This window comes from Trachypithecus francoisi, unplaced genomic scaffold, assembly GCF_009764315.1.
Source record: "Trachypithecus francoisi isolate TF-2019V2 unplaced genomic scaffold, Tfra_2.0 Lachesis_group10, whole genome shotgun sequence".
Taxonomy (NCBI): domain Eukaryota; kingdom Metazoa; phylum Chordata; class Mammalia; order Primates; family Cercopithecidae; genus Trachypithecus; species Trachypithecus francoisi.
In genome coordinates this window covers 75872553-75889730 of record NW_022681455.1, presented here as the reverse complement: position 1 = coordinate 75889730, position 17178 = coordinate 75872553, and the positions used below count along the sequence as shown (strand labels likewise).

Genomic DNA, 17178 nt, shown 5'->3' with positions numbered 1-17178 from the left:
AGAAAATATTGTAAATATCAGTAGACCAGAGAAAACTGAATTGTAAGCTGGCATTGTAGAAAGCCGGCCAACCCAATATACAGGATCACCAAAAGAATCAGAAACTGGAGGCGCTAGAGGCCTCTGAAGTAAAAGGTGAAGTAAAAGAGGAATTAAAATAAGGACTTTCAACAAGAGCACCAAGATCATTCAAGGAGGACAGTACAATCTCTTCATCAAATGGTGCTGGGACAAGTAAATATTTACTTGCCCCAGAATGGAGTTTGGTCCCTACCTCATACAATTTATAAGAATTAACTTAAAATGTATCAACAACCTAAATGTAAGAGCTAAAACTACAAAACTCAGAAGAAAACACATGGGTAAATCTTTATGACCTTGGATGTGGTGACGGATTCTTAGATATGACAACAAAATTATGAGCAACAAAAGAAAAAATAGACTTCATCAAAATGAAGAACTTTTGAACATCAAAAAACACTATCAAGAAAGAGAAAAAAACCCAGAGAATGGAATAAAATACTTGCAAGTAATATATCCCATAAGGGTCTAGTATTATACAACCTTACAAAGAATTCTTAAACTCAACAGAAAGTGCAATTTAAAATGGGAAAAAGACTTGAATAGACATTTCTCCAGAATATATAAATGGCCAACAAGCACATGACAAGATGTTCATCATCATTTACTATTAGAGAAATGCAAGCCAAAACCTTAATGAAGTAACACTTCACATCCACCAGGATGGCTAAAATCAAAAAGATGAAAAATAAATGTTGGCAAAGATGTGGAGAAATTAGAACTCTCATCTATTGCTGGTGGAAATGTAAAACAATCCAGCTCCTGTGGAAAACAGTTTGGCAATTCCCAAAAAAGATAACCATAGAATTATGATATGATCCATCAACTCCGTATACCCAAAAGAACTGAAAACAGGTATTCAAACAAATACTTGTACATAAATGTTCACAGTAGGACTATTCACAATAGACAAAAGGTAGGAAAAAAACAAAAGCCCATCAATGGATTAATGGATAAAGAAAATGTGGTACATGCATATGTATGTATGGAATAATGTTCAGCCATTAAAAAGGAATGAAGTGGATCCATTCCAAGATGGTCTAATAGGAACAGCTCTGGTCTGCAGCTCCCGGCATGATGGATGCAGAAGATGGGTGATTTCTGCATTTCCAACCGAGGTACCTGGTTCATCTCATTGGGACAGCTGCACAGTGGGTACAACCCACGGAGGGCGAGCTGAAGCAGGGCAGGGCGTTGCCTCACCCGGGAAGCTCAAGGGGTTGGGGGATTTCCCTTTCCTAGCCAAGGGAAGCTGTGACAGACTCTACCTGGGAAAACAGGACACTTCCACCCAAATACTGCACTTTTCCCAAGGTCTCAGCAACCAGCAGACAAGGAGATTCGGGTCCCACGCCCACGGAGCCTTGCTCTTAGCGCAGCAGTCTGACAACGAACTGTGCAGCGGCAGCCTGGCTGGGGGAGGGGCATCCACCATTGCTGAGGCTTGAGTAGGTAAACAAAGCGGCCAGGAAGCTGGAACTGGGCAGAGCTCCCCGCAGCTCAGTAAGGTCTGCTGCCTCTACAGACTCCACTTCTGTGGGTAGGGCATAGCTGAACAAAAGGCAGCAGACAGTTTCTGCAGACTTAAAGGTCCTTGTCTGACAGCTCTGAAGAGAGCAGTGGTTCTCCATCCATAGCATTTGAGCTCTGAGAACGGACAGATAGCCTCCTCAAGTGGGTCCCTGACTCCCATGTAGCCTAACTGGGAGACACTTCCCAGGAGGAGGCAACAGACACCTCATGCAGGCGGGTGCCCGTCTGGGACGAAGGTTCCAGAGGAAGGATCAGGCTGCAATATCTGCTGTTCTGCAGCCTCCGCTGGTGATACCAGGCAAACAGGGTCTGGAGTAGACCTCCAGCAAACTTCAACAAACCTGCAGCTGAGGGACCTGACTGTTAAAAGGAAAACTAACAAACAGAAAGGAATAGCACGAACATCAACAAAAAGGACATCTACACCAAAACCCCATCTGTAGGTCACCAACATCAAACACCAAAGGTAGACAAAACCACAAAGAGGGGGAGAAATCAGAGCAGAAAGACTGAAATTTCTAAAAACCACAGCGCCTCTTCTCCTCCAAAGGATCACAGCTCCTCACCAGCAATGGAACAAAGCTGGATGGAGAATGACTTTGATGAGTTGACAGAAGTAGGCTTCAGAAGGTTGGTAATAACAAACTTCTCTGAGCTAAAGGAGCATGTTCGAATGCATCACAAGGAAGCTAAAACCCTTGAGAAAAAGGTTAGACAAATGGCTAACTAGAATAAACAGTGTAGAGAAGAGCTTAAATGACCTGATGGAGCTGAAAACCATGGCATGAAAACTTTGTGATGCATGCACAAACTTCAACAGCCAATTCGATCAAATAGAAGAAAGGGTATCAGTGATTGAAGTAAAGCGAGAAGACAAGGTTAGAGAGAAAAGAGTAAAAAGAAATGAACAAAGCCTCCAAGAAATATGGGGCTATGTAAAAAGACCAAATCTACATTTGATTGGTGTACCTGAAAGTGATGGGAAGAATGGAACCAAGCTGGAAAATACTCTTAGGGATATTATCCAGGAGAACTTCCCCAACCTAGCAAGGCAGGCCAACATTCAAATTCAGGAAATACAGAGAACACCACAAAGATATTCCTCGAGAAGAGCAATCCTAAGACACATAATTGTCAGATTCAGCAAGGTTGAAATGAAGGAAAAAATGTTAAGGGCAGCCAGAGAGAAAGGTCAGGTTACCCACAAAGGGAAGTCCATCAGACTAACAGCGGATCTCTCGGCAGAAACCTTACAAGCCAGAAGAGAGTGGGGGCCAATATTCAGCATTCTTAAAGAAAAGAATTTTCAGCCCAGAATTTATATCCAGCCAAACTAAGCTTCATAAGTGAAGGAGAAATAAAATCCTTTACAAACAAGCAAATGCTTGTCACCACCAGGCTGCCTTATAAGAGGTCCTGAAGGAAGCACTAAACATGGAAAGAAACAACTGGTACCAGCCACTGCAAAAACATGCCAAATTATAAAGACCATCGATGCTAGGAAGAAACTGCATCAATTAACGGGCAGAATAACCAACTAACATCATAATGACAGGATCAAATTCACACATAACAATATTAACCTTAAATGTAAATGGGTTAAATGCCCCACTTAAAAGACACAGACTGGCAAATTGGATAAAGAGTCAAGACCCATCAGTGTGCTATATTCAGGAGACCCATTTCACGTGCAGACACACACATAGGCTCAAAATAAAGGGATGGAGGAAGATTTACCAAGCAAATGGAAAGCAAAAAAAAGCAGGGGCTGCAATCCTAGTCTCTGATAAAACACACTTTAAACCAACAAAGATCAAAAGAGACAAAGAAGGTCATTACATAATGGTATAGGGATCAATTCAACAAGAAGAGCTAACTATCCTAAATATATATGCACCCAATACAGGAGCACCCAGATTCATAAAGCAAGTCCTTAGAGACCTACAAAGACACTTAGACTCCCACACAATAATAATGGGAGACAGTAACACCCCACTGTCAATATTAGACAGATCAACGAGACAGAAGGTTAACAAGGATATCCAGGACTTGAACTCAGCTCTGCACCAAGCAGACGTAATAGACATCTACAGAACTCTCCACCCACAATCAACAGAATATACATTCTTTTCAGCACCACACTGCACTTATTCTAAAATTGACCACATAATTCGAAGCACTCCTCAGCAAATGTAAAAGAACAGAAATCACAACAAACTGTCTCTCAGACCACAGTGCAATCAAATTAGAACTCAGGATTAAGAAACTCACTCAAAATTGCACAACTACATGGAAACTGAAGAACCAATGATGTACACAATGTACCAGAATCTCTGGGACACATTTAAAGCAGTGTGTAGAGGGAAATTTATAGCACTAAATGCCCACAAGAGAAAGCAGGAAAGATCTAAAATCGACACCCTAACATCACAATTAAAAGAACTAGAGAAGCAAGAGCAAACAAATTCAAAAGCTAGCAGAAGGCAAGAAATAACTAAAATCAGAGCAGAACTGAAAGAGATAGAGACACAAAAAAACCTTCAAAAAAATAAAAGAATCCAGGAGCTCGTTTTTTGAAAAGATCAACAAAATTGATAGACCGCTAGCAAGACCAATGAAGAAAAGAGAGAAGAATCAAATAGATGCAATAAAAAATGATAAAGGAGATATCACCACTGATGCCACAGAAATACAAACTACCATCAGAGAATAGTATAAATGCCTCTACACAAATAAACTAGAAAATCTAGAAGAAATGGATAAATTCCTGGACACATACACCTTCCCAAGACTAAATCAGGAAGAAGTTGAATCTCTGAATAGACCAATAACAGGCTCTGAAATGGAGGCAATAATTAATAGCCTACTAACCAAAAAGAGTCCAGGACCAGATGGATTCACAGTCGAATTATAGGAGCTGGTACCATTCCTCTGAAACCATCCCAATCAACAGAAAAAGAGGGAATCCTCCCTAAGTCATTTTATGAGGCCAGCATCACCCTGATACCAAAGCCTGGCAGAGACACAACAAATAAAAGAATTTTAGACCAATATCCCTGGTGAATATCAACGTGAAAATCCTCAATAAAATACTGGCAAACCGAATCCAGCAGCACATCAAAAAGCTTATCCACCATGATCAAGTAGGCTTCATCCCTAGGATGCAAGGTTCAACATACGCAAATCAATAAACGTAATCCATCACAAAAACAGAACCAACGACAAAAACCATATGATTATCTCAATAGATGCAGAAAAGGCCTTTGACAAAATTCAACAGCCCTTCATGCTAAAAACTCTCAATAAACTAGGTAATGAAGGGACATAACTCTAAATAATAACAGCTATTTATGACAAACCCACAGCAATATCATACTAAAAGGGCAAAACATGGAAGCATTCCCTTTGAAAACCAGCACAAGACAAGGATGCCCTCTCTCACCACTCCTATTAAATATAGTGTTGGAAGTTCTGGCCAGGGCAATCAGACAAGAGAAAGAAATAAAGGGTATTCAATTAGGAAAAGAGGAAATCAAATTGTCTCTGCGTGCAGATGACATGATTGTATATTTAGAAAACTCCATCATCTCAGTCCAAAATCTCCTTAAGCTGATAAGCGACTTCAGCAAAGTCTCAGGATACAAAATCAATGTGCAAAAATCACAAGCATTCCTATACACCAATAACAGACAAACAGCCAAATCATGAGTGGACTCCCATTCACAACTGCTTCAAATAGAATAAAATACCTAGGAATTCAACTTACAAGGGATGTGAAGGACCTCTTCAAGGAGAACTACAAACCATTGCTCAATGAAATAAAAGAGGACACAAACAAATGGAACATTCCATGCTCATGGATAGGAAGAATCAATATCGTGAAAATGGCCATACTGCCCAGGGTAATTTACAGATTCAATGTTATCCCCATCAAGCTACCAATGACTTTCTTCACAGAATTGGAAAAAACGACTTTAAAGTTCGGATGGAACCAAAAAAGAGCCCGCACTGCCAAGACAATCCTAAGCAAAAAGAACAAAGCTGGAGGCATCATGCTACCTAACTTCAAACTATACTACAAGGCTACAGTAACCAAAACAGCATGGTACTGGTACCAAAACAGATATACAGACCAATGGAACAGAACAGAGGCCTCAGAAATAACACTAGACATCTACAACCACCTGATCTTTGACAAACCTGACAAAAACAAGAAATGGGGAAAGGATTCCCTAATTTAATAAACGGTACTGGGAAAACTGGCTAGCTATATGTAGAAAGCTGAAACTAGATACTTCCTTACACTTTATTCAAAAATTAATGCAAGGTGGATTAAAGACTTATATCTTAGACCTACAACCATAAAAACCCTAGAAGAAAACCTAAGCAATACCCTTAGGGACATAGGCATGAGCAAGGACTTCACGACTAAAACACCAAAAGCAAAGGCAACAAAAGCCAAAATTGACAAATGGGATCTAATTAAACTAAAGAGCTTCTGCATGGCAAAAGAAATACCATCAGAGTGAACAGCAACCTACAGAATGGGAGAAAATTTTTGCAATCTACCCACCTGACAAAGGGCTAATATCCAGAATCTACAAAGAACTCAAACAAATTTACAAGAAAAAAACAAACAACCCCATCAAAAAGTGGGCAAAGGATATGAACAGACATTTCTCAAAAGAAGACATTTATGCAGCCAACAGACACATGAAAAAATGCTCATCATCACTGGTCATCAGAGAAATGCAAATCAAAACCACAATGAGATACCATCTCACACCAATTAGAATGGCAATCATTAAAAAGTCAGGAAACAACAGATGCTGGAGAGGCTGTGGAGAAACAGGAACACTTTTACACTGTTGGTGGGAGTGTACATTAGTTTAACCATTGTGGAAGACAGTGCAGCAATTCCTCAAGGATCTAGAACTAGAATTACCATTTGACCCAGCAATCCCATTGCTGAGTATATACCCAAAGGATTATAAATCATGCTGCTATAAAGACACATGCACATGTATGTTTATTGCGGCACTATTCACAATAGCAAAGACTTGGAACCAACCTAAATGTCCATCAATGATAGACTGGATTAAGAAAATGTGGCACATATACACCATGGAATACTATGCAGCCATAAAAAAGGATGAGTTCATAACCTTTGCAGAGACAGGGATGAAGCTGGAAACCATCATTCTCAGCAAGCTATCATAAAGGCAGAAAACCAAACACCGCATGTTCTCATTCATAGGTAGGAATCAAACAATAAGAACACTTGGACACAGGGCGGGGAACATCACACACCAGGGCCTATCGGGGGATAGGGGGATGGGGGAGGGATAGCATTAGGTGAAATACCTAATCTAAATGACAAGTTGATGGGTGCAGCAAACCAACATGGCATATGTATACCTATGTATCAAACCTGCACATTGCGTGCACATTTACCCTAGAACTTAGAGTATAATAATAAATAAAGAAAAGGAATGAAGTACTGTCTCATGCTACAACATGGATGAACATTGAAACATTATGCTAAGTGAAAGAAGCCAGACATAAAAGGTCCCATATTGTATTTTATTTATATGATTTTATTTATATGAAATAGCTAGAATAGGTCAATCCAGAGACAAGAATGCAGATTAGTGGCTGTCAGGGCCTGGGGGGAGGGGAGAATGAGAAGCAATTGCTTCATGGTCATGGCGTTTTCTTCTGGTGTGATGGAACTGTTTTGGAACTACATAGAGGTAGTATTTGCCTGACACTGTTAATGTACTAATACCATGGAAGTGACCACTTAAAAGTGGTTATTATGTTAAGTAAATTTCACTGAAATTCTTTAAAAACGAGAAAATGACTACCAACACGATACGCCAAAATACCCCTCCCACTCCAGCTAAGTCAGGGATGTGTGGACAGGGGGGCAATCCAGGAGAAGGTGAGGGCACTGTATTAAAATAAAGGGGTAAGTGAACATCTCAGCTCTTTCCCGTCACTCAGCACCTAGGGTGCTGGCAACCAGGCCCCACCTTCCAACAAAGTGTAGAAAGGTCTCCTTCAGGAATTTAACCTGCCCCAGAAGAATATATGAGGCCAGGAGTTCAAGACCAGCCTAGGCAACATAGCTAGACCCTGTCTCCACAAAAAAATTAGCCAGGCAGATGGCACACACCTGTAGTCCCAGCTACTCGGGAAATTGAGGCAGGAGAATCACCTGAGCCCAGGAGATGGAGACTGAAGTAAGTTATGATTGTGCCATTGCACTCCAGCCTGGGTGACAGAGTGAGGCCGTCTCTAAAAATCAAAAACAAAATACATAATGGGAGTGGGAAGGGGGTCACTACTCACAACAGCAATAAAACACCTAGGAATAACTTTGAAATAGGTGCAGAAAATCACAACTTTCCCAGGAATAAAAAAGGCGAGTAAATGCAGATATCACGTTCCTGAGTAAGGAAGTACAATCCTGTAAAAATGCCACCTTCTCCCAGTTAATTCTATACATTTACCCCAATCCTAAAATTATGATTATAGGAACTTGACAAAACTATTATCAAATGTACCTTAAAAGTATAAGTAAACAAGGGGAGCCATAAAACATCAAAAACTGAATAATGAAGAAGAGGATGGCACTGACAATAATGTTTTTCTGCCCTCCCCTAAACCAGTGGTTAACAGTCCTGGTAGCACATTAAAATCACCCAGGAAGGCCGGGCACAGTGGCTCACGCCTGTAATCCCAGCACTTTGGGAGGCCAAGGTGTGCCAATCACCCGAGGTCAGGAGTTCAAGACAAGCCTGGCAAACATGGTGAAACCACATCTCTACTAAAAACACAAAAAATTAGCCAGACGTGGTGGCAGGCGCCTGTAATCCCAGCTACTCGGGAGGATGAGGCAGGAGAATCGCTTGAACCCGAGAGGTGAAGGTTGCAGTGAGCTGAGATCGCGCCACTACACTCCAGCCTGCGCAACAAGGCGAGACTCCATTTAAAAAAAAAAGAAGTTTCAGAAAAGACAGGATATTTACCTATTGTCAAAGTATCTCACCATAAGATGCTTATTAGTTACAAGGGGAAAACAGTAGCTTAGTACTAGGGGAAACCTGGCAGACATCGCCTTCAACCTGGCAGATATCGCCTTAGTTATCAAAGTTACTGACAGCAATAGGACACACAGGTGTCACGTACCTCCTGCTATGATGCCATGAGAAGGACAAAACAACATTTCATGGTATTTCTGCCAGAAATACATAACCGGAATCTACCGATGACGAAATGTCAGTCAAACCCGAAATAAGGATGTTCTACAAAACAAAGGGCCCATACTCTTCAAAAATGCCAAAGTCATGAAAGGCTAAAGAACTGTTCCTGATACATGAAATCAAAGAGAAATGACAACCAAGCAAACCATGATATTCGATCCTGCATAAGAATTTTTTTTTAATTTTGCTATGAAGTACAATAGTGAGACAAATGGCAAAATTTCAATAAAGTCTGTAGGTAAAATGATAGTATTTCAAATCTGGAATACTGGAGAGAAGTCCAAGATAATATAATCAATATGCATGGTATATTTCTGATGCTCACTCCATCTGGAAGTGGATCATGCAGTAACAACTTGACAACTAGTAAAAAATTATCAGGCTAAAAAAATTGTAGTATTGTACCAGCCTTAATTTCCTGATTTTCGTAACTGTACTTAGATTATGTAAGATAATATCATTGTTTTTAGGAAATACATGATGTATTTAGGCACAAAAAGTTAATATATCTGCAATTCACTCTCAAATGGTTCAGAAAAAGATTATAAACACATACATATTACAGAGAGAGAACAAATGTGATAAAACAGTAAAATGTTAACACATTGGGGCATCTGGGTGAAGGATATATGGAAATTCTTGGTACTATTTTTGCAACTTTTCTCTAAGTCTGAAATTATTTCAAAATGAAAAGTTAACAATAGGCATGCATTTTTTTCAAGAAGCACTGTTTTTCTTCTTTGCTTCTTTAATAGGAAGAACTGTGCTTGAATTCTGTCATTCACTGATCTCTTTGCCCCAAACCATCATTCACTTATCCAATCAACATTCATTAAGTCCCTACCATATGACAGGTATTAAGGAGGCTAATGAAAGGCAGATGAAAAACAACCCATAGCCTTCTCAGTCTAGTAGGGGACACGCACATACAAATAAATATTAGGAACTATGTGATGTCATAATATTCGTATGCACAGAAGGTCTGTGTCAGCTGATGAAGCCAAGTCTGTTACTAGAGGTCACAGAAGATTCCGGGGCTCCAGATAAGACTGAAAGGAATTCCTCAGGCCAAAAGGGATGAGGAGTACATTTCAGAAAGAGTAACCAGTACGTACCCCCAAAGTCCCACAGGTGTGAAAACACATGCATTACTGCTTTAAATCCTCCTAACACCTATGGAACAGGTACGACTCCTCCCCAGACTGTACCTGTGCCCTTAATCATGAGGGTTTGATAGCAGACACATGATGGACTGGCAGAGGGACCGAGATAAGGGCAGACAGGAGACTCTGCTCTAAGAAAGAATGATGGCCTAAAATAAGAACAACAGGGCAAGTGGAGCAGAAGGAATGAGTATAAAATATTTAGGAGGCAAAATGAACAATAAGGGTTCACGTGTGAACAGGGTGAGGTAGAAAGAGAAGTTTGATTCTCAAGCATCTGTCTTGGGAGACTAGATGGATCACAGTGTCATTCACTACAATAAGGGATGTGAGAAAGGAGCCAGTCTGAAAAGAAAGAACAGAATACTATGTTTTAAAATTTGAGGAGTCTGTGGACAATCAAGGTGAAAATAGTAAGCATCTGGATGTGAAGTGAGATTTCGCATCACATCTGGATATGAGAGTAATAAGTAATCAGGCATAAAGATAGATGGTATACAAGAATGGCAGTTCAAACTGTGAGTGCTGAACAGACAGGCCAAAGAGAGGGTCAAGACCAAAACAAAGGATGAGAGCAGGACCCTTGCGAACTCCAAACTTTAAGGGTGGCCAGAAGAAAGGCCCCAGCAAAAACACCAAGGAGGGAGGGTCAGGTGGGTCCTTGAACACAGGTTGTGTTGTGTAGCAGCTGCACTCCTCCCTGATCCACACGCCTCCATTCTGTTCAAGTGCCCAAACTCATCTCCACCCACTCTGTTGACCTTGCCTCCTCCTTTGCTGGGATTAAGTCTTCCTGATCCAAATCACTTTGCCTTCCCTATGCTCCACCTTGAATGTCTCCATCTTCACCCACAGTCCCCCTTCTTCCTGTCTCAGAAGAAAATGCCCCTTCACCTTTTAAAGGTTGAGCACAATCTACGACCTGTGTTTTACACTAAGGTCAAAAGGAGAAAACACACCCTGACTCCCTCTCTGGCTTTCTGCTTATTCCTTAGCCCATCTCACTCTGGCCTCTGCCCCTCCCTCCTACTGAAACTGCAAGCCCTTTCTTCCATACTTCTTTGCCTTGGATAGCCCACCCATCCTTTACATTCAAATCTGTCCCCTCCGCTGTGGCACCACCCTGATCCAGCCCAAGCAGTCTTAGTGGCTCCCTCTAACATTTTCCAATACTTCCATTTATACTTTACTTGGAACATGGATAATACTCCTACATAAACTGACCAAGGCTAAAGTATTACTAAGAGGTCACTAAATGGTGAAATTTTTGAAGGTCAGAGTTTGGTCTTAGTCTTCCTTGTGGTCATCAGTACCTCCCACATTATCTTCACTAAATAACTTCAATAAATCTCTGTTTGGATAGTACCAAAAACCTAAAATACACTTATTTGATATTTATCACTCATGCCAAGTACAGCAGAAGTTATCTACAGGTGCACAAAAATATTTGTAATTGACTGATTCATTTATTGCTGGAGCAAAGACGGTCACCTCAACGTTGGCTTACCAGTAACGAACACTGGAAGCAATAACAAGAAATACAAAAGTAGCTTTCATTTACTGAAGACTTAGTATAGTCAGTCCCTGTGGAATGTCTGACATGCCTGATCTCATACAGTCTTGACATCAACACTATAGTGATTATTCCTCTGCACTTCATGTAAAGAAACTAAAATTTTAAAAAACTGGGTAAGCTAGGAAGCAGCAGTCTCTCCAGGTCTGACAAAAAGCCCAGGTGCTAGTCTCCCTTATGCTAACACAACTACTAAGGTGACCATGGTTCTGGTTTGGACCCTTACAGAAAAATCCAATGAGGCTTCTATCATTTCAATTACTCTATTCATGGAAGTTTACCCATCTGCTCGAAAAGTCTGTTAACTGGAACAACTTGACAGCCACCATGAAAGAATAATGTTGGGCCCTTACCTTACACAACACAAAAATTAACTCAAAATAGTTCAAAAAACTATAATATAAGAGCTAAAACTATAAAACTCTTAAAAGAAATTATGGGGTAAATCTTTATGACTTTGGATTTGATAAAGTGTTAGATATGACAACAAAAGCACAAGCAACAACAACAAAAAAAGATAAACTGGACTTCAACAAAACTAAGAACTTTTGTGTTTCAAAGGACATCAGGTAGTTAAAAGATCACCCACAGAATGGGAGAAAATATTTGCAAATCATATATCTGATAAGGGTCTAGTATTCAGCACATGTGAAAATTCCTAAAACTCAACAACAAAAAGCAAACAATGCAATTTTAAAATGGGCAAAATATTTGAATAGACATTTTCCCAAATATGATATGCAAACGGCCAACAAGCACAAGAAAAGATGCTCAACATCATGTCAGTCACAAACACAAATCAAAACCGTAATGAGATACCACTTCATACCCACTACGATGGCTGAAACTAAAGAGTCAGACAATAATCAAGTATTGGCGGGGATGTAGAGAAACTGGACCCTCAAACACTGCTGATAAAAATGTAACACGGTGTAGCATTTTGGAAAACAGTCTGTAAGTTCCCCCAAATGATTAAACATAGAGTTACCACACAACACAGCAGTTCTATTCCCAGGTATGAAGAGAAACGAAGACATAAGTCCACACAAAAACTTGTGTGGAATGGTTCACAGGAGCATTATTAATACTAGCCAGAAGGTGGAAACAACCCAAATGTTCATGAACAATGAATAAACAAAACGTGATCTATTCAAACAATAAAATATTACTTGGCCATAAAAGGAATTAAGTGTGATATATGCTACAACATGAATGAATCTTGAAAACATCACACTAAGTAAAGCCAGTCACAAAATACCATATTATTTTATGATTCCATTTATATAGAAGTCTAGACTCGGGAAATCTGTAGAAACAGAAAGCAGAATAGTGGGCCGGGTGTGGTGGCTCATGCCTGTAATCCCAGCACTTTGGGAGGCTGAGGCAGGTGGATCACTTGAGGTCACGAGTTCAAGACCAGCCTGGCCAACATGTTGAAACCCCATCTCTACTAAAAATATTAAAAATTAGCCAGCCTTTGTGGCATGCGCCTGTGATCCCAGCTACTCAGGAGGCTAAGGCTGCAGTGAGCCGAGATCACACCACTGCACTCCAGCCTGAGCGACAGAGCAAGACTCTGTCTCAAAAACGAAAAACAAAAAACATACAACTATGGCACAGTATATCTTCCTGAATGCTATAAGATGCCAAAAAGGCTACTTAAAGGAGGTCACAGTCAGTCCTGAATCTCAATATGAGGTTTTCCCAACTAAACTATGGACATATCTTTGCCTAAAACAGTAAGAGTTGCCTTCTTCTAGGAAAATATTACTATAAGAGTTTTACCATTATACCATCAAAAAAATATATATGTGTATTTTACCACAATTTTTTAAAAATGTGTATCATTATATAATAGACATCTTAAAAGGTAGACTATAGTTAAACCTGCAAACCCAGGTGGCATTATGGAAACAGGAGCTCACTTACCTCTCTGACTGAGAATTCCTTCAGGCCTAAATATTTCGGGAGTCTCAAAGGCAAAAATGCAGTCGCTTTCATGGACTGTTTCCAGGTCGTCTGTATCACAGAAGGAACGATGGAACCCATCATAGTACATTTCTGTTAACACAATCTAAAAATAGGAAAAATGTAAACAGTTGGGTAACTGGAAATTCAATACTAATTGATCTCCCAATTCTATGAACTTCTCCAGACCATCAGGACTGGCAGTGGTCTGAGAGAGCTCTGAAACATCTCACAGAGCCCACTTTATTTGCCTTTAATGAGATAATCTTGGAAGCACAATATCCTCTGAAACTATATTAACAATATACAGTCACCCCTCCATATCTGTGGGTGCTACATATGTAGATTCAACCAACTGCAGATCAAAAATATTCAGAAGAAAAAAAAAGGATGATTAAATGTATACTGAACAGTCTTTTACTTGTCATTATTCCCTAAACAATATAGCATAACAACTATTTACATAACATTTACACTACATTAAATATTATAAATTATCTGGAGATGATTTAAAGTATATTGGAGGTACAACTATTATGTATCCATAAAATAAAAAGTAAAAATAAACTATACAGGATGATATGCTTAGATTCTATGCAAATATTGTGCCATGTTATAAAAGGGATTAAAGCACCGTGGATTTTGGTATCATAGTGCAAGGGTTCCTGCAACCAATCCCATGGACACTGAGGGACACCTGTACTCTGAGGTCAGAACTCTAGGACTCTAACTCCAGAGTTCCTCTAAGTTTTGGTATAGAAGAGAACCAGGAGATCATAACGTCTAACCCCCATTTTCACTGAAAGGAGAGAAGCCAAGAGACTTGCCTCAAGTTCTACAACGATTCAGCCTCATGTCGAGGATGGAGTCCACATCTGACTCTGAGGCTTTCTCCCATATCATTTTATTTTCTATTTTTCAAGCCTAAACCATAGATATTTGTATTGAAAAAAAAATCAACTCAAATGTCAAAAATACTAACTAGTTAAATGTAGTATAGCCTTACTGGAATTATAAAGCTACTAAAAAGAATGAACTATATATATTTGCACTAACATGCAAAGATCTAAGTAAATACAAAGCAAGGTAAAAACAGTAAGTGTAAACGATTCTACTTATATAAAATCATTAATGTATATATGCACAGAAAAAATCTAAATGAATACTATATAACATAGTATTAAAGTTAGTAACCCTTAGCATTAAGATACCTAGTATGAGATACTTCCTCTTTCTGTTATATTTCTGAAATGGTTGAGTATTTTACAATAAAACAGAAAAACAGGACAGGCATGGTAGCTCAAGCCTGTAATCCCAGCACTTTGGGAGGCCAAGACAGAAGGACTGCTTGAGGCCAGGAGTTCAAAACCAGCCTGGGCAACATGCCAAAACCTCGTCTCTATGAAAAATACAAAAATCAGCTGGGCGTGGTGGCATGCGCCTGTAGTCCCCACTATTTGGGAGGCTGAGGTGGGAGGATTGCTTGAGCCCACAAGGTTGAGGGTGCAGTGAGCCATGACTGCACCAATGCACTCCAGCCTGGGCAACCGAGTGAGACCCTGTCTCAATCAATCAATACATACATACGTACATATATACATACAAACAAACAAACAAAAGAAACAAAAGATGGAGAGGAGAACACTGGAGACATTTAAAGACTTTATTACATGCTCAGCTGCGCTATCTACTGAAAAAGCATTGGACTGGGCATACAGGCTCCAGTCCAGCCTATCACCAACTATCCCTGCAAACCTGAAAAAGTCACATGTCTTCTCTGAGCCTCTTCCAAATAAGAGAGTTGGACTGGACCCCTGAGGTCCCCTCTACCAGCACTAACATTCTGCAGATTTACCAGGTAAAAGGGGTTGGTGGCATACTCCACAAATAGTCCAGCAAAAATGTTCCTGGCACATTTTCCTTCTAATGAATTTAATGACCATGTTGTTTTTCTGCCGGTGAACATGCAAGTAAAATTCACTCTCTTCAGCAAACTGAGGTCAACAGCAAACTTGTAATTATTTCACCAATTTAAACCACATGCAAAAGGAGCCAGACAGTGCTGGAAGCTGTAAAGATGCAACCAGATTTGCCCTGGACACCACCAAAGCCTCGCTCCCTCTCTTTCTGCCTTTCCCTAATCCTGAAAGGAAGAAAGAGCCAATGGGCTTTTCAGAGTAGGAAAGAATATGAACATTTTATCAACATGCCAGTACTTGACCTACAAAAATATGAGATATTTCCCATATTAGGGTAACACTGCTGGTTGTATTTGTTTTACTGTGGTAACTTCCCAAATGAGGCCACATAAGGCCAAAGTATAAAACACCTTTATTATTCCAGGAATTACATAGTAGCTTCCAGAAGCTACTATCTAGGGAAAGCAATTTAGCTACTGAGTCATCTTTCCTTAATAAATCTTAAATAAGGAATGTTTTTCCAAATAAAATAATAATAGCAAATTGAGTAAAAGCTATATGCAGAAACATGTCAAGTCCAAACAGGTCAAAAGTATTTTTGGTCAATTTCAACATAACTGCTTATCAAACATGCATCCCAAAGGGAACTGGCATGGGCACAACTTTCCTTTCTCTTCTCTAAACAAGGTAAGAGACTCTGGTCCAGCCATAATGAGAAAACAAAACGTATTGAGCATCTATTACGTACAGAACACTGTACTAGCAAGATATCCACTCTTACCACCACAAGGGGTTTTCTAGCGTCACTGCTCAAGTTTTCAAAGCCTCTTTGACTATCAAACGCTGCGAGGACGCTCCACTGCCCACATACACATCCATAGGAATAATTTAAGAAGGGTTAAGTAATTATACCTTATGAACAAAGCTACAAGAAGGTCTTGGTGTAAAGTCACAGCTTCTCCTTTTCTTTTTTGAGACGGAGTCTCGCTCTGTTGCCCAGGCTGGAGTGCAGTGGCATGATCTCAGCTCACACCAAGCTCTGCCTCCGGGTTCACACTATTCTCCTGCCTCAGCCTCCTGAATAGCTGGGACCATAGGCACCCGCCACCACACCGGCTAATTTTTTGTATTTTTAGTAGAGACGGGGTTTCGCCGTGTTAGCCAGGATGGTCTTGATCTCCTGATCTCGTGATCCACCTGCCTCGGCCTCTCAAAGTGGTGGGATTACAGGCGTGAGCCACCGTGCCCAGCCTCCTTTTAAAATTATATATACAATTACATGAAACATGAAAAGTTTCTCTATATATTTTACTCTTTGGGGTCTTGATTTTTTTTTCCCTCAACTCTAAATGCAACTGGTTTTAAATCTCTAATCATATTCGGCAAAGAACTATAAAAAATTCTAAGAGAACAGAAAGCAATACTTTTGTGGCTCATGTGTAACTGGCCTTAGCAGACTTATTACCTGATCAGTGGGGATCTTTGTTTCCATAGACACTGCTTCCCGAAGTCTGGCAACAGTCCCAGACAGAGGCACAGCCACACCAATCCTCATGCAGTGAGAACATTTCCCTTGATACACTACAGTGACATATAGAGGCCTGTATAGATCAAAGTCAGATCTTCTCATTAGTCACTTATTTCAACTAAAACATAGAAACGCAAAATAAACC

General features: G+C 40.0%; 1 protein-coding gene across 1 annotated transcript in view; it reads right to left on the bottom strand.

The window, feature by feature from the left end:
- The window catches only part of USP31 (ubiquitin specific peptidase 31), a 95742-nt gene that overhangs the window by 25314 nt on the left and 53250 nt on the right, over positions 1-17178 (bottom strand). Inside the window, exons 5-6 of the mRNA XM_033217759.1 lie at positions 16971-17106; positions 13548-13692 (exon numbers count right to left, since the gene is read on the bottom strand). Coding sequence (XP_033073650.1) covers positions 13548-13692; positions 16971-17106 — 281 coding nt within the window. The remainder of the gene's footprint in view (positions 1-13547; positions 13693-16970; positions 17107-17178) is intronic.